This window comes from Ammodytes marinus (genome assembly GCF_949987685.1).
Source record: "Ammodytes marinus genome assembly, chromosome: 8".
Taxonomy (NCBI): Eukaryota; Metazoa; Chordata; class Actinopteri; order Uranoscopiformes; family Ammodytidae; genus Ammodytes; species Ammodytes marinus.
In genome coordinates, this window is record NC_137212.1 from 13,247,116 (window position 1) to 13,269,572 (window position 22,457).

Consider the following 22,457-nt stretch of genomic DNA (forward strand, 5'->3'; position numbering starts at 1 on the left):
TCTCTCGTTTCCGTAATGATTACCAGGTGCAAGGGCAGAATTTTTCCTCCCCTTTTTCGCCAAGTGGGGATGCAGATAGCTCTATTTGTGAAAAGTGTCTCTGTGTGTTTGAATTTAGGCTGGGATATTTGACATCGGGCCCAACATGTTCAAATAGCTCTCATTTTTGGCATTGGGTGACACTAAAGCCTGGAATTCTCTAAAAGGATGTGGAGGTTGCGGTCTTTAGCTGGTTAAGAGAAAGCTTTCGGTCCGATTGAAAGATGTCATTTGTGAAATGTATATCTATTTAGATTTTTGATTTAGGGTTAGACATGTATAAATCATTTTTGACATTGAACAACGGCAGTGCTTGAAGTTCTCCTAAAAACTGTTCGGAACATGTGGTTTACAATTTCTCCAATGAAAGAAACCAAATACATCTATCTCCTTTATGAAAGGTTTCTGTATGTTATTTAATTTAGATATGGAATGCTGAGATCGAGTGGAACACTCTCAAGCAGCCAGAAACTTTTTTTTGAAGGAAATTCTTTTGAATCATGGTTTTAGTTTTAGTTTTTTTTAATCATAATTCCCTATTAATGTGGTTATTGCGGCTCAATGGGTCGCCACCTGCGTTGTCGAGATCTTGGAGAAATGAGGACTCTGTCATTTCAATCTCTTTCTCTGCGTCTGTCTGCCTGACACAGCCAGTATGGCTAACTAACTGCATATGACCTGCATATTTGTTTCACCTCCCCACAATCAACTGAAAACATCTGGTTATAGATTTTGCTGGACCCACTATGATCCCAACTTACAATGGTTGCTGAGAGAAAAAGTTGCAATTGTGTTTGAAGTAGCGCAACTAGGGGAGAACGGGGTAAATTGTCACACGGGTTGGTTGTCACAATCGTTATATCTCGGAACCAGAAGGCGCTGTCTCTGAAAATTTGGTATGTAAATATCCACAATTGGGGTAAGAGGTCACCTACATAGTCTTCCTTGGAGTTAGACTGCTGAATTTGAGGTGAGAGGACTGTTTGTGTTTTTCATGTCAAATTGAAAATATATAGCTCCTCAGTATTTTTCTTCTAGGCTTTTACACAATGGGTTTATAACAAAACACTTGTTACCCATAAAAAGTGTGAAGGGTAAACTATAGTTTAGATTGTGGTTAGCAAGCTAATTAGTTGTCAGATGGTTGTTGGCCTTGATGCTAGCAAGAAATTCAAGTTGGGGTTGGTCGTCAAATCTTTTGGGGGGTTGGTTGTCACATGTTATCCAAAGGCTGCAGCCAGAAAAGGAACACAATAACGAAATAAATTGTCAAGCTGTGTCCTCACTGACACCCCAGAGAAGGAAAGAATAGAGCAGGAATAGGCAGCTAGCATGCAAAAGAAAAAAGGGCAACAAAATCAAAACAACCCAGTGCATCCCAAACTAGACCAGCTGCCAAGGCTACAGTAAGTTATGTAGGCCTATTTGTCAACTTGACAATGCAATTACACGTTCAAATTTAGTTCTGCTTTCTCGTCTTCTTTTTAAGATTATTCCCATTAAGATAACATTGTGACAAACAACCCCATAGTGTGTGACAACCGACCCCTTGATGGGGTTGGTTGTCACAATGTGTAAGGGTGTCTTTGACGATTAATTTCTTCTTTATTACAATAAGATAGAAAAAGTGAGGGGTACACATTTCAAGCCAACACCTTAAGCTTCAATGTAATGTAGGAATGACTATTGAAAGATGTTTAGGTGATGAGCAATTCTCACTAGAGTAAAAAGTGTGCCTACTTACCCCGTTCTCCCCTATAGTTAGACATTCTCCCAAAATGAAAATAATGTGTCCTTTTGGAATAGTGCTCAATTTGAAGAGCAACTTAAGCCTCAGTCATTTAGTTCTAGTTGATGCAAACTGCATGGTGTGCATCTTTAGTCATGCAATTTGGAAACTTGCCGTCTCCTGTTTGCTTTCTGAACTACTTTTCAGACATGAACACATACTAAATGGTAAGCTATCCGACGCTTCAAACATGCAACAAATGTCTGGAAGTTGCCTTGGATGTAGATCCCTAGAAGTTAGCCATAATTGTCTTTTTTTTAGATATTAACTTTTGCGCACACCATCGTCACAAACTATCTTTTACTGATTAATGAAAAAACTTTGAATTTTTTTGGAAAGCTGTAGTAGTGCACAACGGTAGTTTGCACAACTTGCCCCAATAACACGTTGTTATGAGAATGAGCTCATTTCATCAAATCTCTACAAAGGAAGTGGCGAGTCGAAGTTTGCATGATCCAGGCATACAAAAGTATTTTTTTTTTAAATGCGTCAGGTCGAAAGTAAATCAGAAAATGTAAATTATCATTTTAACATCCGTTGTTTCTTGAAAGAAAATATTTCACAAAAGTCATTATACCCCATGTTAGCTTGTTATCCCCCCATGTACAGAAGGGAACACTAAACTGACAGCAGCAATATATTTCAGGAAGATAGAGAAAGCTGCCCTGCCACTCGCTCTTTCCTTGCCAAGACACTGCCGCCGGTCTTTAATCATAGTTTTCATATCTTTACATTGAAAATTTGTTTCCCAAGGACAATGTCATAAACCTGCTGTTTTCTGAGGTTTTTACATGCCCGAGCTGCGCTCCCTAACTTTACACATTTTGGAGGTTGATGGAGATGGGGAAGTCAGGGTGCTGAGAGGTAAGGGTGGGGAGGGGGCATTGTGCTCTGAATTTGTAATGATTTGTAACATAGAATTAAAGGTGAAATTACTAAGAAATGTGTTTGTGTTGGCACTGCAATAGAGTGCCAGGAGGAGCATGTGTAAAGTAGGGCAGGCAAACCTACCCAGATGAAAAGGAAAATGAATTGTATTGAAAACATGGTTGTTGAAGCAGAAACAAGTTATACAAGTTAACAATAAGTTATAAGGTATATGTACAAATTGGCATACATGATTTAAGCCATATTGCCTAACTACTTGGAAATAGGGCCTACATCATTAGCCATCGTACTCTTGATATTATTAATGTGTGTGTGGCAGATTAAAATTGTATTTGGTGCTTTGTAGATTTGATGAAACATAGATAACATTTATTTTGAATACAATGTGCTTAAAATAAAAGACTTACTGTACATCGATGATATCAATTCAAGTCTGCTCTAACTAATCAGATTAGGTGAAAATATAAATTCCAACTGCATTTGACATAATTATACAAGAGCTCTCAATCTTTGTAGACAGGCTACAATAAGAACGTCTTTATTTGCCGAAGTCCTCTAGTATTTGCGGAAAATAAGTATTTTTTTTGTTAATTTGACATGTTCACATACATTGAAGCTATTAAGAAGACACGCACACTGGAATAAAGTTTTTGTTACAAGTAATACCGGTGGTTAATGGATTACCTGAACAATGTAATGCACTTAATTGATGCTTTTAGGAAGTGTGAGTTACAAGGACAGCAGTAGCAGAACTTGGTAAACTTCCAAAAGGAGGTTGGCAACATCATTAACAGCCAGTAGAGAGCCAAATCATCCTGGTTTATCTGACTTTGATTTGCTATTTCTGCTTCCTCAGACAAAGCTCTCGGTATCTGATGTGAAGGAACTTGCTTGTTAATGTAAACTAATGCTATTTTCTCTCTTGCATTGCGGCAAAACACATCTCTCTGGGGTGATAATGTTTTTGGTCAAATACAATGTTTGTTGGCTTTAACTTTTAAACATACAATTGTTCCTTAATTAGCTGGATGCTAATTAATTTATGCTCCCCTGTTTGATGTACAGCATAGCAATACTTTGAAAGCAACTATGTTCATTCTTTGCATAAATTTGTAGCATTTGCCGCTGAGTTCAAAAGAAACAGGACTGGGTTTAGAAAAGCACACATGCATTTAAATAATGCGCCCCATTTTTCGTCTCTGTTTGTTTTTAGTGGGAATATTATTCAAATTAACATTTTAAACAATCTATCATTATTGTTGTGCTACCACTTATTTTTAACTCAATTATATTTTAATAGATCATTTTTCATAATGTGCACAGTATGTTCTACCCACTTTGTTCACTACACAACAAAAGATTAATTACACATAAGAGGAATGATCAAAAACATGATAATCCAATTGCAACAGCAAGTAAGAAATTGCAATTCTAATGCAATACAATAGGGTATGTGTTGCAAATTAACCACCCACTGTCTGTTATTGTTTGTGTGTGCTTGTGTACATGCGTACCTAGATGCGCGAAAAAAAACCGTATATACAGTAATAAACTATATACTGTATACAACTTTACCTCTGCATGCTATATTTGTCAATGGACATCATACTTTGTCATGCAATTACAATAATGAAATTGTAAGTCATATTGTTCCTTGGTGTTACTGTAGTGAGTGTAGTGAGTGTACCAAACCTAGTATTAATCCAAGGGGAAGAGTTATGGGTACAGTCTTATAATTATGTTGATTTTTTTAGAAGAACTGCATTGATCTGGATGCCTTTGGTGTAGTTCATGTAGTTTTCTCTGACTCAAAAATGATTGTTCACGCTGGGCGTTCATGTTCTAAACTTATATAGAACATACTTTGTGGCCCAACGGTCTCATTGAGCTACAGTGGCCTGTAGCAAAAAGGTTTGTAGTTTTTTAGCAAAAACACATTTTGTCACACGGTGATCGTTCCTTTGCTGTACTATCCTGGATCTGTGAACATTTGGATCTATGAACAGTTGTGTGACTCGCTGAGTGTAAGTGTGGCTCACTGATTGAGTTTTGAAAGCCAGAAATCTCAGTTGTACTTGTGTCATCCCCAGTATTGGTAGAAGTCCTTCTTTTTTTGTCCTTAGATTATCACATTATGGACTGGGTTAGGTTGCAGACAATGTTATGTGCAATCGAAAGTAATAAGTGTGAAATCGCAGGTCTCGGGTCTCAGCTTGAGATCCCCTTGTTATGTCTGTGGTCTTCCGCATGTCAAGAGACCAGTGGAATTGTCATTTTAAACAGGATGGATGTCCTTAGGTGTCACCTGCCAGCATGACTGGGCAATTCAGTCCCTGGAGGACAGGAGACCAGCCCCAATAGGAAGTGAATGGGCAGTAGCTTGGCCTAGAGGTCGTCGCTGTCGGCCATCTTTCGGCCTGTCACTCTGAACGGTCCCCCGAATCAAGTTGTCAATGGTGATGCATCGAGATCTCCCTCTGGATAAAAATTGGATGCTCCAAACTCAACTTGATTGATGTATTGACCAGGTTGTGTCTGCCTGTCCTCAGGATGTGTCCTCACCCTGGTTTAAAGATGAAGCTATACAGACACGGTCGAAGCGGTGAAAAGGGGAGAAATGTACTTTCAAAAGTGTGTTTTGTGTTTGCCAGACCTGCATCTCTATCAGCCTTGAAATGTATAAGATTTTCACCTGTCTTTTCATTTTTCACAGCACATCTTTCATTGTGGCACTGCTCAATCGGTGCTCTGAGAAGGCTGTTCTCACTGTTTCTTTTGAGGCATATGTATTACATTATGGCCCGAAGGCGAATGCACAGCTTGTACATTCAATGGATGTCACAATGGATAGGAATGAAAAATATCTGTTTTTCTGTGACCAGAAGTGCAGCCTTTTATGCATCCAAGGGCATGGCATTATTGTGCCGTGGGTACTAGCCGTGGATTTTTGTGAACATGAAATATCTTCTTTTATGTGTAATTTTTTTCATTATGCTGCCTCCCTCTGTCTCTCTCTTTCTCCTCCTTCCTTGAATGGTTTTCCTTGATAGTCTCGTCTGGGTCGAGTTTATTTGTGTGTGTGTGTGTGTGTGTGTGTGTGTGTGTGTGTGTGTGTGTGTGTGGCCTTTAATATGTGTTTGTGTTCATGTTGTCTTTGTTTCATCATAATGTATGGCTATTTGACGCAAATATGTGTGAATACTTGGACTTTGTGTATCTCTGTCTACGTGTGTGTGTGTGTGTGTGTGTGTGTATGCATGAACTCTGTATGTGTCTGTCGCTACCTACTCATGTGTGTTTCTGTGTCTAACAGCACGGACTGAACACAAGCACTTGAGTTTTTCTTATTTCGATAAAGCTGTGTGGGACCTTGGGTTTGAGCCTTTGATGGCTTAGCGGGGGCTGGAAAGAGGAGCATGACTATTGTAGACGAAACAAACGCAAGCTGAGCCTCACGGAGGTGGCCCAGTTTTGGCGAAGTTGCACTCTTTCAAGTCCTGCTTCTTCTTTTATTGCTATTTACTACAGTCTACTTCATTGAGGCGTTGCTGGAATAGAGTACGGATCAACATAACCCATCGGTGTCGCTCCACTCATTACTTTTGATCTTTTTTTTTGTTTACTAGTGTATAAGAAAGAAACAAGTGTAACAACTTTGTCTTCCTTCCCGCCCTCTCTCCCTTTCTCTCTCTTTCTCTCTTTCTTTGTCTGTGTTTGCAGGGCCTGTTCATCTTCCTGATATATGGGGTGTACAACACAGAGGTAAGTCTGCATTGTGTCTCAAGGCTGTCGGAGTGAATGAGAGAAATGACAAGTTTCTGATGGGCTCCCTGCCTAAAAGCTGTGTGGGCGGGGTGTGAAAGTATGAGTGTGTGTGTGTGTGTGTGCGTGTGTGCGTGCGTGCGTGTATGTGTATATGTGTATATGTGTGTGTATGTGTGTTTGTGGATGGGAGGAGGAGGAGGGATGGGAAGGAAGGGAGGGGACATCGTTTCCACGCGAGCGTCCCGCTGCCCTTCATGCTTGGACTAACTTATATGCATCCGAGTCCGACCATTAAACACTGACACGCCGCCGTTCTCAGCCACTCATTCCTCACACACATTGGCTAATATTTCACTGCCTCTTTAAGTTTTTAAACTCACGGCCCTCCATTTAGCATCCTGACAAAGCCGCCGGCCAGGGCTTTGCCGGGCCCCAAGCGGTAACCATAGTACGACAAAAATATAAATATGCAACCAACAATATGCAATGAAAGAGTGAGGATACCATACTGATGCTGCTTTATTACCATTTAGATAAGCCGTAGCTGGGTAGGGTTATGGAGGGTGGGTGAATGGCAAGCGACACGATAATGGATGAGACTCAAGTCATGAAAATCACTCTTAGTCAAATATGGCACGTAGTTTAAATAAATAGGGTTAATTCACTAGATGTGAATAGTTGATATTGTATCTGTGATTTATTTCTTATTATTAGACACATCTTAAACCGAACTCTAAGCAGAAATACTCTAATTCCAAATACGCATTTGCCTGGTAACAGTTTTACATTTTAAGACACAAGAAATATCATCCCTGATTGAAAAAAATTATCTCTAACATTCGAGGAAAAGCATGTAATACCATTGCAGGAGTTTTTTTTTTATCCGATTTCCCCAGATACTTTCCAAATGGTAAAGAGAAAAATATTGACTTTTAATATCACAGCAAAACAGAATAAAATGGTGCATATATTCTGTAAATATAGTTAAATAAAGTTCAGCCAACAAGCTGTCTCCGCTATGAGTAGAACTAACCATGGTTTACGAGTATTTGGTGCTGATGAAACCTCATATATTCATTTGCCTCTTGCTGCTTTGACTGGATGTATAAGGTCATTAAACTGGGTGACGCATTGTTCACTATATGTTCACTTGTATTGGTTAGTGTTACACTAGTTCCTTTTATTTATCTGTTTTCTTTCTCTTTCCTTTTTTTGTTCTTTACATTCTGCCATACTCACTTCTTTCCATCTCACCATCCAATAATATATCTTTCATAATTTCATTCTAACATTAGCATTTTCTGTCCCTTTTTTATTTATCTTTTTTACTCTTCATCCATGTCTTCTTCAGAGCATGACGAGCTGTCCCTGAGTCCTAGGCAATGAACCAACAATGCAGGAGCCAGGGAGCACTGACCCCTCACACTGTAAAATAAATCAACACTGCATTCTTGCTTAAGTGGCTTTTTTTTTAGTGCTTGGGAATTCATTTTCTTACACTCAGGTTGTCCTTGACCCTGGGGTCTTCACAATGTTTTGAGCAGCTCATGTACATGTTCCGGTTTTCTAAAGGAAGAAGAACTCTGTAATATTTCCATTATTCACATGTGCACATTTCTCATCCTCCCATTGAACACCCTCCACCGCTTATTTAGTTCTCTCTAACCCTGCTCTTTAGTTTTGAATCTGTATGTAGAATGTGTGACAAAGTGCCTCACTGGCTTCAGGTTTCAGCCGCCCTTACACCTAAAAGGAAATATTAGCTTAATGAAGAAATCGAAAGAACACTTAATCGGAATGAAAAAAGAGAGTAGATTTGTTTTGTTTGTTTTATCTGAATGGCACAGGGTGAGTGGGGAAAAAACTTTTCAAAGTTGCTGTTTGTTGTGAACCTGGCAGTACAAATGAGTCTTTAACCATCTTAGTGTGATGTAATTCTACTTTGATATGCTAAAGAAATCTGTTGATTTAACCATTGTCTCAAATGCAGAAAATGTTTCATTCATGAAGTTGTTTACCTGGCTAAATAATTACTAATATGGCACGGAAGACAAACTGCTGCGATTACACTCGAAATGCAGCGTTTTAATTGCTAATTACCTGACAATAGCTCTCCATTATTCATTGCAATTAGCTTTTCCTTGGTGGTCACCTTGTAATCCCACGCTTTGATGACCTTTTATTTCCATCAGCTCCAAGGATGTCGGCAGGTGTTGTCGGGCATGCTGCTTTCATATGGTAATCGCTTAGCGCCCATTTACATGGGGAACCACGCTTTGCATCATTGTGAAACCTTGAGTGCGCACAAAACCCCTTAAACACATAACGATCAGCTAAAACAATGCCCTTCCCCTCATTGTCAAATGATTAATTAAGTTGTGTCATGTAATTGCCTCAGCACGCCGGCTGCTTTTGATATCAATGAAATTCCCACAACTTACTTTTCCCCGTTAAATTGGGTTAAGACTGCGTCTCCAACATCTGCACCGTGTTGAAGGCCTTCTGCCGATCTTGTCAGAAATAATAGGAGTGTTTTTGTAAATGAGATGCTGGTGCTGTTGATTCTGCCTTGTCACAAGGCTTGGGCTCTTAATTATGTGGCCCCTTCAACGTTGGAATGTATGCAAAACATTTGCTGTATACACATGCTGTCTCTGAGACTGTGTGTGTGTGTGTGTGTGTGTGTGTGTGTGTGTGTGTGTGTGTGTGTGTGTGTTCAGTGTGGTGTCATAATTTATAACAGACTGTGACTTAATGAAGCCATAAGCCATAATGCATATTCACTAACGTGGTGGGCTGGGCTGGGACGAGCTGTAGTGATGAGTGCCCAGCAGCTACAAATTTACAGTGAGGGTTGACAGTGTGTGCAGACAAATGCTCATGCGCACGCACACACACACACACACACACACACACACACACACACACACACACACACACACACACACACACAGGCCTCATGAGTGCAAGTGGTTTACCACAGAAGACTGCAGCCTTCTAAGCTGGGCTACTGACACACTAGTTCCTGCTCTTCTTTTTTAGATGAAGCTTCTAAACAGATTGTATTGTCCTTGTTTACGGTTACAATTTGGTTATAATTACAAGTTATATGAAGATGTTCTAATGTCAAATTAAGGAAACAACAATAGGATTTTTTAATTTTTTTTATAAAATACTGTCAAAATACCTATTGCATTGTGCTAGTAATTAAAACATCTCACAAAACAAATTCCTAGTTATTATTAAATTAGGGAAAAATATTTTTTCTTAGCAGAGGCTGTGCAATTAAATGTATATTTTTTGTATATTTTAATATTTTAATTAATCTGCTGTCCTTTCTTAAAAATATTTTAGAGAAACTTTAGAATCTTACATTTTCAACCTCTGTCTAGATTATATTTTGTTTCAAATTGTGCTCATCTCTCTTTCTCTCTCTCTCTCTCTCTCGCTCTCTCTCTCTCTCCCCTTCTCCTTCTCCTTAATATTCATTATTTATCTATTTTCAAAATGAAATGCTACTAGAGTTTATTTTTTCTACAGAGAGTTTAGTAAATGAGCAGGTACATGACAAATAAGGTTTGGGGATTAGTCAAATTACAACTATATTTTGAAATTGTATGTATGTAAACCATACATCCATACAAGATTTGAAATTTCCTGTCTAGTATGTAGTAAATGACTGCGTGCAGTACACTGTTTCATCCGGAGTGTAAAAATGTAATCTGTTCTGCTAGGGCGGTCCCTTCTCCTCCAATAGCTCCATTTGTTGGTCCCGACGCTCTATGCTGACAGATGATAGCTTGAAGTCGTCTCCTTAGTTTGCTAGCCCTATGTGTCACTTTCAAGTCCCATTAGCCACTAGGACATACTGGAACACCCTCTCACACGTACATGCACAAACACACGCACATGTCACACACACACACACACACACACACACACACACTCACACACAACTCTACAACCACTGTGAGTGCCAGTAAACTGACATTCTAGATTTATTATTTTTCCTTTCACATTCTATCCTCCTTCTCCATTTTACAGTTTGGATGCTCGCAAGAGTTTACTATGAAAGATTTTTTGTTTTGATTCAATGTGAGTGTTGCATTGAGCGCTGTGTCAGACACTTATCTTGTTCTTTACCATTCTCTGTCCCTCTCTTTTCAGGTGCGGAGCACAGTCAACAGGATCAAGGAGAGGAGAAGAGCGCTTAATTTTTCAGTATGTTACTGATTACAGTATTTTCCTGTGAAAAAATTTATGTGTGCGTGTGTGTGTTTGTGTGTCAGACGGGTCTCTGTGTTGGTGTGTCTGAAAAACACCAATTTTCCTTACAGCTTTTGCTTCTCAAAAAAAAAAAAAATGGACTCCAGCAATGCCAATGAAAGCTGGCCACAAAGCAACATCATACATCTGCTAGCCTCTCACTACTCGACAATCCATGTTAGATGCCCTTATACATCAAACATATACCCTCCCTAATAGCTCCCCCCCCAACACCCCCTTCTTCATTCTGCCCATTGCAGCACCTTCATCCCAGCAATGTCAACCTCCATGCTGGGTTACAAGTTTCTAATCCAGGACAAGCAGTCCCCTGACATTAAAGTGTCAGGCCAGTATTTATACCTTGTTGGACGCCGCTGTTCAGCTGAAGTGGTGGGATGGTGTGTGTGTGTGTGTGTGTGTGTGTGTGTGTGTGTGTGTGTGTGTGTGTGTGTGTGTGTGTGTGTGTGTGTGTGTGTGTGTGTGTGTGTGTGTGTGTGTGTGTGTGTGTGTGTGTGTGTGTGTGTGTGTGTGTGTGTGTGTGTGTGTGTATGCGTGTGTGTGTGTGTGTGTGCGTGCGTGCGTAGGAAGAGCATAGCCAGAGAAATCCACTTCAAAAGTACCTTTCATAGTCTGTACCACACACAAACAGGCACATATTACACACACAAATGGACAATTATAGACTTCAGCACCTTGACAAACACCATACTACATACTCCTTTGTGTCTTCGTCCCCCCCGCCATTCCACACACGAAAAATGCATCTCATCCCTTATGAGCGATCACATTAACTCAACTCTGCTTTGGCCAGTAATACTTTTTGTGCTGCCCCTCCCACTGCACCCTGACCCACACATACGTGCCCCCAAATACTCCCCACCAGGTCGTTGAGGGAGGAATTAAACCATTTTTGACGGCAGATTGATTTTTTATAATATCAGGGTGCCCCTACTTCCTTTTGACCCCCTTACCTCACAGATGGACACTGTAAGGATGTGAAGAAATGAAATAAATAGATAAATTTAATGTGTCTGTGTGTTTGGCGGGTGGGGGGCCCCCCTGAGGCCCCTTGCCACCAGGTGCAGTCTGATATATTGGCTGCTCATGTTATCAGTGTGCCCCCCCCCCCCCCCACCCCCGTCTAGCGTCATTTTTACTGCTTCCTCTCCCCTCTGTTGGTGGCAATTTTCCAATCTTGCCGGGTTCCGCTACCAGAATGCGTTTTTTAGCCATCACCGCCGCCTGACGGTTTTTAGCTAATGCTATTTTGTGCCATAAATCCTGCTTGAAATACTGTATCTACCTGTCCTTTGGTAAGATAGGAGACATTTGGCTCTAGATGACCGCACATGCCCCTATATATCCCCTTGTTGTAAAACATAGGATCGGGTATTGTGCCTGGCTGGCTGAGGGATAAAGAGGCTTTGGCGGTGTTACTGCATATGGGGTCATTTGAAGACGAATGGCACTTGTCAGAGATAGAGGGGTTTATATGTTGTATTATTTGAGACGATTGAAGGCTCAACCCAATAGGATCATTCAATGCAACTCCCATTTAAGGATTTAAACTGGTTGTTCAAATTATAAAAGATTATTTAAAACTTTTATTTTGTGTTCCTCTTGTAGTCCATGATCATCAGCAAGCAAGCGAGCAGCCAATACTAAACCCTGCTAAAGTCAAAGACATCGAACAACCATTTAATAGTATCGACATTCTACACTGTAAACAATTGCTGTAAATTTACAGCAGGATTTCAACAGCATTTACCTGTTATTTATAAAAACAGCATTTAACTGTTAAAATAAAAGGCAGTCTGTTAAATTACAGTCCTTTGCTGTTATTTTACAGAACGGTAATGTTTTTCAAAAATACTGAACTTTCCTGTTAATTTACCATCAAACTTGGAAGGGACAACTTGACATGAGCTGCCTGCACATGTGAAGCTTATACAGTTTTCTTCATTAATCCTCATCCATCCACATCTTAACTAATAAGTGTTGTTTACTGTATATCCTCTGGTTAAGTTTACTTAAAGTTGAGTTATATCTACTTGGAAATGGAAATTGCAGTTAACGTAATTAAACCAAGTTAGTCTTACTTAACTGAAGATTAAGGAAACGGATTGCCTTAGATAAATCAAGTAACCACAACAAAGTGTATTGTAGAGACGCCCCCTTTCCCACAATGACTTGCACTGGACTAAACATTTGTTATGTTGCTATTTGCACCCTCAGTAAAGGGGATGTTTCATTCCATTACCTCACTATGCATTTTGTTTAAATAAAACATTTCTGTGTGAACTAACTGTTATTTTTGGTTATAACAAACGGTTTGTGGAAATCTTAAACAAGATCCCTAGTTCAGCTCAGGAGACAATTTACAATAGAAATGAATCATTCCATTGAACTTAATATATTGTAAAAAGTGTCTTGAAGTAACAAACAGAAGCTGCTCTCTGTGTTTAGCATTTGAACAAATAGGGGACATAGTAAATTTACATATGGAATGAAACAGATCTGCCCAATGAAATATAACATCCCCTTCGCTCACGGTGCAAACAACATAACAAACATTTAGTCCAGGTTCATCCCTTTTTTCATTAACAGTATAATCCTGTCAATTTTAGTGACAGTCAAATAATGTTAATTTAACAGTAAGAAAATGGCAACCCTGCTGCCAGTTGATTACTGTTTTTACTGAAAAAACAGGTTCATACAGTTTTCTTCATTAACAGCATAATCCTGTCAATTTTATTGACAGTCATATAATGTTAATTTAACAGTAAGAAAATGGCAACCCTGCTGCCAGTTGATTAATGTTTTTTTACAGGGAAATTTCTTGAAGTGTAGCATATCTGGGATTAATGTGCATGATACCAATTTCTTAAATAAGGTAAAGATCCTGGCTGATACAGTTACATTCACTGTAGTATATAAACAGTGCACATGACATTGGGTTAAATATTTTATGTATAACCTACCACAATCATTTGAATATTGTGGGGACAATTTATCCATATATTGCTTTTGGTATAGTGACATGACACGTGGCCTAGATGACCTCTCATATAATTTCCGCCAAACCTAATCACACACTCTTCACTCTTAAATCCCACACTTCTGTCAACCTCTTTAACCCCTTTCCCTGTAGAAGCCCTTTACATGGACGTAGGTCGCACACACAGCTTCTTTAACCCCGGGGGGTGGGGTTTTATACACACACACACACACACTTTGGCCACTGTAGCCTGCCTGCTTGATACCAAGTATCTCCTGACCCACCCTGACCTCTCCCTTGTACACACACAGCCAGATTGCTTTGTGAAATAAAGCTGTCAGATGCAGGACCCAAATAAACCCCCCCCCCCCACTACTCCATGCCCCTGACACCACTGAAATATAGATATAAATTGGAAGCGGATTAGTTTTCTGATCTTAATTCAAGTGTTGACAATATATAGGCAGCTAGGAGTTGGGTTGGAGTCGGACTTGATGCAAAAGAGAAAAAAATAATTGCACTTCAATAGTAGAATTTAATTTTCACAAATGTGAACTCTCACAGTTGAGAGTTGATGACATATTTTTATGTTCATTACATAAATGTTGACTGCTTAATGAGATGTAAATATGAAAGGCCACCGTTAATGCTTTCTCACTGATGAGAATTTCTTTAGTGCAAAATATATTCTCCTATTATCTCTGTCAATAATACACAATTTTGATTTTAAACTGTGTGAATCTTTTTGATAATTCACTCATACAAAGTTATGTAAACACATAAAGAGTGTAGAGTGGAATATAAGATTAAGTCATTAATACACTGCTTATACTTGTGATGAAAAAATAAATTAAAAACATGCATTCCCAATTTGCATCACCGATGCTTAACTAGACAAGAATGGAGGAAATTGATGTCTTTGTTCTTATCAGTTCACAGGAAAGTAGACCACTGACCATGTATTATCCCTGCAGTTAACTCTACCTCCTTATTTCATACAGAACTGTGCCAGTTCCAGACCATCCAGCTCAGTTACCAGCTCCCGTCCTGTTAGTTTCCCACCAGGAACTAGCCCGAGCCAGGAGGAAGACACCACCCCTACATACACCTGCAGCACAACCCTGAGCCTGGGCAAGGACCAAGACAGGACCAGAGGTGAGTTGTCAGACCAATACCAAAAAGCCATAAGGCAAGTCAGGCTTGTGGCCTCTCACGTTTAACTCCGTGGGGGACCAGGTTATCTTGTTAAAAAAAAAATCAAAAATCATTATCTCAATATTTTTGGACTATATATCGATACAAGATATATATCTCAATATATATCAAATCTTCTCTTGAGCACATAATAAATGCTCAATGTAATATATTTTTTTGCTTAACATCACACCAGTAATATGTTCTAAATAGTCCCTGCAAAATGTGTGTGCACTAACAATGCATTAGGCTACATAAAACAACAGCTTAATATTATTTAGTGCTTTCTATTGGAACAATTTGAAACATGCACATGGCAAATATTGTGCGCACTTTATTGATTGTTGAGACTTATTGGTATGGCTGAATGTAAAACCTAGTTGCAAAACAATTTTAATTCAGCTTTAGCTACATATTTATATTGCACCACTCTTCCCCCAATGGCATATCTGCAAGGTATTACTGCATGGAACTCTGAGAGTAACAGAGAGTCCGTCTGGTCTGCTGAATGGAATCAGACATCAGAAATCTCATGTTGAACTTAAACACTAACCAGACACCCTGGCTTTAATCTGGATGCCTGACCTATGCTGCACTCAGCAAAGTTAAGAGTCATTTGGTTACGTGGAAAAGATTGGAGACAGTTTCAAAGCAGGGAAAGAAAGAGGGAGAGGTTGATCCCTGGTTTCATTATGTAATTTAAAGCTGGTCTTAGTGTCACTACATTTATATATACGTGTGTATATATATATATTTTATATATATATATAAATGTAAACTCTTCCGAATTCTGAATTTTTGTTATTATTTTATAATAATAATTTAATGTAATGCAATTGAATTGAATATTAGACACACTATCTTGTTCTAATACATACTTTGTGGATCATGGTTAATGACGTGTACAATAATGATATTCAAATATGAGTACTACATGTGCTGTGTGTTATTGCTCCTTGTTGCTGCTCTGTGCACCTCTCAGACTGTGATTTACAGCGTTTCCTTTGCAGGTGATTTGCATGGCCCTCGACACTATTAGCGTCTATTTCATTCACTCAGCGTGCGGTAGTTAACTCAGTGCCTATCTTCCGCAGTACTTGAATCAGTCCCTATGTCACATTTACATGACTGAACCTTCAGTGCAACCTGACAAATCAAACTTGGCAGCAGAAATCATGTTTTGTATGTAATACAATTGCCGAAATAATTGATTGTCAGATGATATTATTCAGCTCATCTGCTGCCCCTCCACTATGGTACCGACTCAATGCTACGACATGCAAATATGGCATGTGCACTGTGATTGAGTGCTACAACTGGTTTTATGGCCACATGCTCATACATTAATAGAACTGTATGCGCATTATAATTTTTAAAACATGTATGTGATGCTATGATTAGGTGATGCAGCAATTCCTCAGACAGTGTAATACTGTTTAATTACATTGATTATTTACTTTTGTAATACATACAGTATCTCAAATATATACAATTCCTCAGACTTGAACAGTTTAGCTATGTCGGCCATTTTTGATCAAATAGCATTTCTAAAATTCTGTTTAAAAATAAATCATATATGTTAGAGTATCTCTTCTCACCATAATGCACAACAGTCAAAAACAGATGGGCCCCATTTTTATTTTTTCAAATAACAGCACCTCCCTGGTGATAGTGGTAGCTTGCTTGTACAAGGTCAGTGTTCTGCTCTTGACACATTAAAGCCTTCTCCGTCTTTCTGTTTGTTCAAGTTGGTTGGCAGAAATGTCCGAGGCAGACAGTGGGTTCGGTTCAACATACGTGGTGAAAATTGTGAACAAAATAGAGCACATATTTGCTGGGAGAGGGACCAAAGAGAAGGACACATGCATAGTGAAGGAATAAAAGAGGAATACGGGGTGAAGTGTGTGTGCGGTGGGGGCGGTTGGGGTTGAATTGAAAGGGGAAGGGTTGTGTGGGTGTTTGTGTATGTGAATAAGTGTAGCATTTCTGATGAGATGTCCCTGTACAATGGTGGAGCTGAAGGTTGCAAGCCCCTTTAAGAAAGAATAATAATCCTGGTCACCAATGTTACCTCATGTCCTCTACTTGCTTTGTTAACTCTTCCATTTAATCGAGCAAAGACGGCCAAGCAGTTGTCTTTTTTACAGTTCATGTTTTGAATTCAAAAGGTTGTATCGTTTTTCCTGTTTCCTGGGTCTCTTTTGCATGAAACTGTTTTTAACAGGACTGTATGTATTGTTTTATTGAACATTGGCTGGGCCAGGCTGTTTAATGTCCAATGTGTGTCTGTGTCCTTAATGCCTTAATATCATAGGTAGGGGTCTTGAAAGATCGATTCATGTAAAAATTGTGATTTTAAATCAATTCATAATTTGCCAAATAGATTTAATAGCAATAAAAAATAAACATTTTAGATTTTTCTTTTTAGATATGTATTTTGCTGTTGCCTGTAATGTTGACTTGCCTTAAACTCACATACATTGCAAGCTTCACATTAAAATAGACTTAAATGAAGATAGAGGAGACATGGACTTTCATTTGCTTTCATGACATAATTTGCCACAACGCCTCTTAGCACACAGTGGACTGGAGAAGATCCTGAAATCCCCCTTTGAATTGTATTGAGAAATCAATTTTGAATCGGGAATTGTTTAGAATCGAAAAATCGATTTTGAATCGAATCGTGAACCCAAGAACTGAATCGAATCTAATCGAATCGAATCGTGGGATTCCAAAATATTCACAGCCCTAATCATAGGGTAAAAATAATTTTACGATTGTATAGTTGTGATACGAATCTTAGTTATAGTGTCATTTTCAGTTTACGCAACCCAACTTGTAAGAACCATATGCCGGCACATTTCTGACATCTGACACCCCTTCCCCTTCCTCTTCTGCTAACATGTGTTCCTCAACATCCCTCGCAATTAGGGGCCTTGTAGATAAAATAGTGTGGCGGTCTATTGCATGCATCTCCTGCAGATTACACACAGATCCTTGCGCTGACACCACCATGGGGTTGACTCCCGCTCACCTCCCTCCACCCACACACCATCACTTGTCATGCATGTTTAGCCCAGTTCATTGACATGCAACAGGATCCTCTGCTCCAAAAAAGAAAAATTCCCTTGTGTTATGACAGTATCTTTGCTGCAATTTCAAGTTTTTCTATTTGCAAGTCCAATTATGTTGACCAGGCTCTATGAATACGACTCTGCAAAACTTACAAGTCACAATTATTTGAAGTAAGTTTCCTCAACCTCACTGGCATCAAAGAGATGTGATAGATATTGGTGTTGTGGACAGATTTTTTTTGGCAAAAGAAAAACTGTTGCATTCAGTGACAGAATTGTTGGATGCATTGCTGACCAATGTTCAGCTACAGCAGCATTCGTAGCACTTAAAGGCCTACTTCACCGGTTTGAATATGAAGGTGAATTGAATTCTGAGATCCTATGTAGTATAAATGTGCAAAAAAAAATAAAATCGGTTCATCCTAGCCTGAGAAAAGGCAGAAAGAGTGTTTTTTTTAACCCTATATTTCTCCTTCTCGTGACATCACAGAAAGAGAAATATAGGGTTAAAAAAAACGTACTTGTAAATATTACTGTGATGTCACAGTAAAAGACATCACAGTAATATTTACAAAGTAAGTTTTTTTTTTTAACCCTATATTTCTCTTTCTGTGATGTCACGAGAAGGCCTTCTCGTGACATCACAGATGTCACGAGAAGGCCTTTTCTCAGGCTAGGATGAACCGATTTCAATTTTTTTCGCACATTTATACTACATAGGATCTCAGAATTCAATACACCTTCATATTCAAACCGGTGAAGTAGGCCTTTAACTGTATTCCTAACGTTTTGTGTTTGACATTACTTCCGATTGGTGTGACAGGTCACTGGTGTTTAGAGACACCAAATGGCTGTGTGAATAGTCATCACATTGATAGTGACCACGGAATCCCAGACACCACATGCGAGCTGTGTCTGTGTGACAGAGAGATATTTGGCCTCCGAGCAGAAGCTTGTGTTCAGTGTCTCTCTGATGCAAAGTGATGTGTACTAATTCTACATCTGCTGAAACCAAACAGGGCTCAAAAGTTCAGCCAAGTCATGAAAGAAAATCCCGTCCTCACAACGTATCTTCCCCTGCCCCCTCTCTCTCTCTCTCTCTCTGTGCACATTTGCTCTGCATCCTTTTTGAATTGGGTAGTGATGGACAAATAAGTGGATATGACTTTGGGGTTTTGAGCGTGTGTACGAGTGTAAGTTAGCATGGACCGATATTTGGTTGTTGGCTTGGCTGTTTAGAGGATATGTGGCCCTGGAATGGGCTTTTGTCATGTGGGCTAAAGCTTTGAGGACTTGATTGTAGCCTCGCAGTGTAAATACTCAAACAAACAACGGTTTTGCAACGGTCAAAATGTGCTGTCGGTTTGCCACATATTTACATTCCTCTTCCTCTCTTCCACTTGGTTTTCCCTCACTCTCTCTCTCTCTTCCTCTTGCATCTGCTTTGTTAATTTATACGTACCCGCTCGCTGTACTTTCTTCATTCTTTTGCTCCCTCTGTCCCTCTGACACGCACTTCTTCCATTCGCTTAATTCTCTTAGTCTGCGAATGATATTTGAAATATATGTGGTTCCAAGTGGCACGGCTAAACTAGCAGAATGACTACTGTTATCTAACTGCTGTGTGAAATATCTCAAAATCATTCCTAGATCATTTGAAACACTCAGACGGCTGCCTTCTCTGCACTTTTACTACATTCTGGCATATCCATATTCATCACACCCAATGAAACAAAACCAAAGATGAAATATTGAGCCCATTTGGTTGTTCTTAAGTGGCTTTAAGCGCAACTGTTTATGCATGTTCGCCCAGCCACTGCACAAGCGTACAGGCTTCTCGAATTTGTTTTCAGCAGCTGTTCTGCATAAAAACGCCACGCTATCACGCACAAGTCTGGTGAAGAGAATCTATTCATAATTCAAAGAAACAACAAGGCACAAGCTGTGGCGATGTCAGATATAACAAATTGAGGAGGAAAAGGGTTGAATTTGTATCTGCTTACAGAGGTTGACTGCATTATACATACTGCAGGTGCCGCTGAGTGCGTGGTAATAGGATATATGATGGATGGTCAGGTCGCATGGGCTCCTATTCCTCTGGGTTATTCATCTATTTATCTGCCTATTTATTTATTCCTTTACCCAGAGAGACCCTCACAAACTCAGGATTTGCTTAAGGTGCAGTAGTTCCTAAAGCAGCGTTGGACAGTATGGAAATGGGACTGAGCTCTCCGGGATCTGGATGTCCTCTGTTGTACATGTGTCAAATGTACTGATGTTCCGTGCTGATGTTCATTGGTGGTGTTTGTGGTTTCAGGGGGTCTGCAGTTTGTAGAATATTGATAGCTCCTCTCTCAGCTGAACCAGAGAACACAAGCATGAAACATTTTCTCTGTAGAAGCTTCTTAAAAACCACAAACGAAACTCATATTGCACAAAAAGATATTGGAACATGCATACAAACTAATTTCAGTCACGTTAGTGCCAAACTTTTGTCTTTTGAGGGATTGTTGTTGGTATTGTATGAATCCAGATAGTGGTTAAGAGCCCCCCCTCCTATCTTGAGCTATGTTCACCACTGCTGGTGTAGGACTGACTTCCACCAAAACACACACTATTCAGTTTGTCTGTTCTATTGTTCTCCACTCAGCTCTCCTATCTAAATAAACACAACAATTCAATTCATTTGAAATGAGCTATCTTGAAAAATGAAAGTGAAATTTAAAGAAGACAAGGTTAAATCAAACTGTGGCACTTTTTAACATTTTCTTTATTAAATGTGTGTGATAGATTTTAAGATTATTGGATTAATGTAATTCAGCCACCCAACATGAAACCTGTGACCACAGAGGTGGCATCCTCCACAGATTTGATCACAAGCCAAGCGTCAGCTAACAGCCTTTCATCTTTAACCCTGTCACTGCCCCCCTGTAAAGGGTGTCATTCAAGCACCTGCCTGAGGTCACCTCCCCTGGGCCAAACTGTATCACAGTTTACTGCCCCCCCCACCCCCTCCCCCCCCCCCCACACACACACATACTAACCCTTGTCCAGGCAAAAGGAGCATTACAGAATCTGAATCTGAATCATGTTTATTACCAAGTTTTTACAATCAAGGAATTGTTCTTGGTAAGTCTGTGCATATCAAAATAAAACATTGTGGTAATATTACGGAAAAAGCAAGTACTGCAAAGTCCAGAGACAAATTTAACATTATTAAAAATTAAAAATAAAACTTTGTTTTAAGATGCATTACTCAACATTTTTGTATATAAAAATACAGTAGCCTTAATTATGAATTTCAAATTTTGTCTTTCCTTGCATTTGTTCACTAGGTAATTTCATACAACACACACACACACACACACACACACACACACACACACACACACACACACACACACACACACCCACACACCTTTTCCTGCATGTGTCTTAACACAGTACCAAAGCCTTCTACTACTACCGTGCAGCTGCGAATAGCCCCTCTAAACCAATATCAGCAACGCCACCGCCTCCCCCCCCACCCCCTCCCCAGAGCATTTTTCCATCGTCCCCACCTCAACAGCCCATGGCAACGACATAGCTGGCAGCTTACGAGGAAGCAAAGTGGGGAAGAGGAAGGGGGTAAAGGGAGGGGGGAGTCAGGCCGTAGATCAGGGCAGGGAGGATGGCGGTGCGACCAGGAGGTGACAAGGGAATAACATCCCTTTCTCCTCAATCGACAGGGACCATAACTCCTGCCTCTCCAGGGACAGATTGAGAAAGGCAATAGCCCAAGGGGCTGTGAAGCACGGATGCTTAGGAGAATTGAAAGTTAAAAGAAAAACGCAGTTTGCCGAGCCACTGCCACTGATTCCGCCAACAGCACTGCTTTTTGGCAATGAAATGTTCTCATTGCTTGTAGAGAAAAAAAGATAGAAAGGCCCAAGTGGCATACTGTCCATACAGATTTTCAAACAAGAAATCTCCAAGGGTTGTCATGTAGTACTCTTTTTGTAGATTTTTTTGCACTTATTGAAGTTGTCGGGAGGATATACACATCTGTCTTCTTCAGTGACAAGAGATGTTGGCCTTAATTGGCCTTGAGTGAATATATTGTTTAGTTGATGAGATGACATCTCCTTTGACTACATCGCCATTAGTTTGTGGTAAACTGGCACAACAGAAGCTAATTTAGTAAAGTAAAGCAATTTATGATACAGTCCTACCAAAGATGTTAAGTTGTAAAAACACTAGAACTGACTCTAAAGTCTAGGTGCATTCAGTCTAGGGGCATCACAAGCCAGAATGCAGGACGTGCATTTTAACACAGTTTTCTCTGTTTGGTTTACCATAAAACCAAAAATAATAAAAACTGTCAAAAGAACAGAGGGAATAAATGTAGTCAATTAATTTAAACTCTGTGGGTAGTACAGTGGGTGTGTGTGTGTGTGTGTGTGTG

General features: G+C 39.6%; 1 protein-coding gene across 2 annotated transcripts in view; it reads left to right on the top strand.

Moving 5' to 3' along the window:
• The window catches only part of LOC307254781 (adhesion G protein-coupled receptor D2), a 94,107-nt gene that overhangs the window by 44,301 nt on the left and 27,349 nt on the right, over positions 1–22,457 (top strand). For both annotated transcript variants that reach the window (XM_080033290.1, XM_080033291.1), the window contains exons 21-23: positions 6,437–6,478; positions 10,649–10,702; positions 14,747–14,900. In XM_080033290.1, coding sequence (XP_079889416.1) covers positions 6,437–6,478; positions 10,649–10,702; positions 14,747–14,900 — 250 coding nt within the window. The remainder of the gene's footprint in view (positions 1–6,436; positions 6,479–10,648; positions 10,703–14,746; positions 14,901–22,457) is intronic.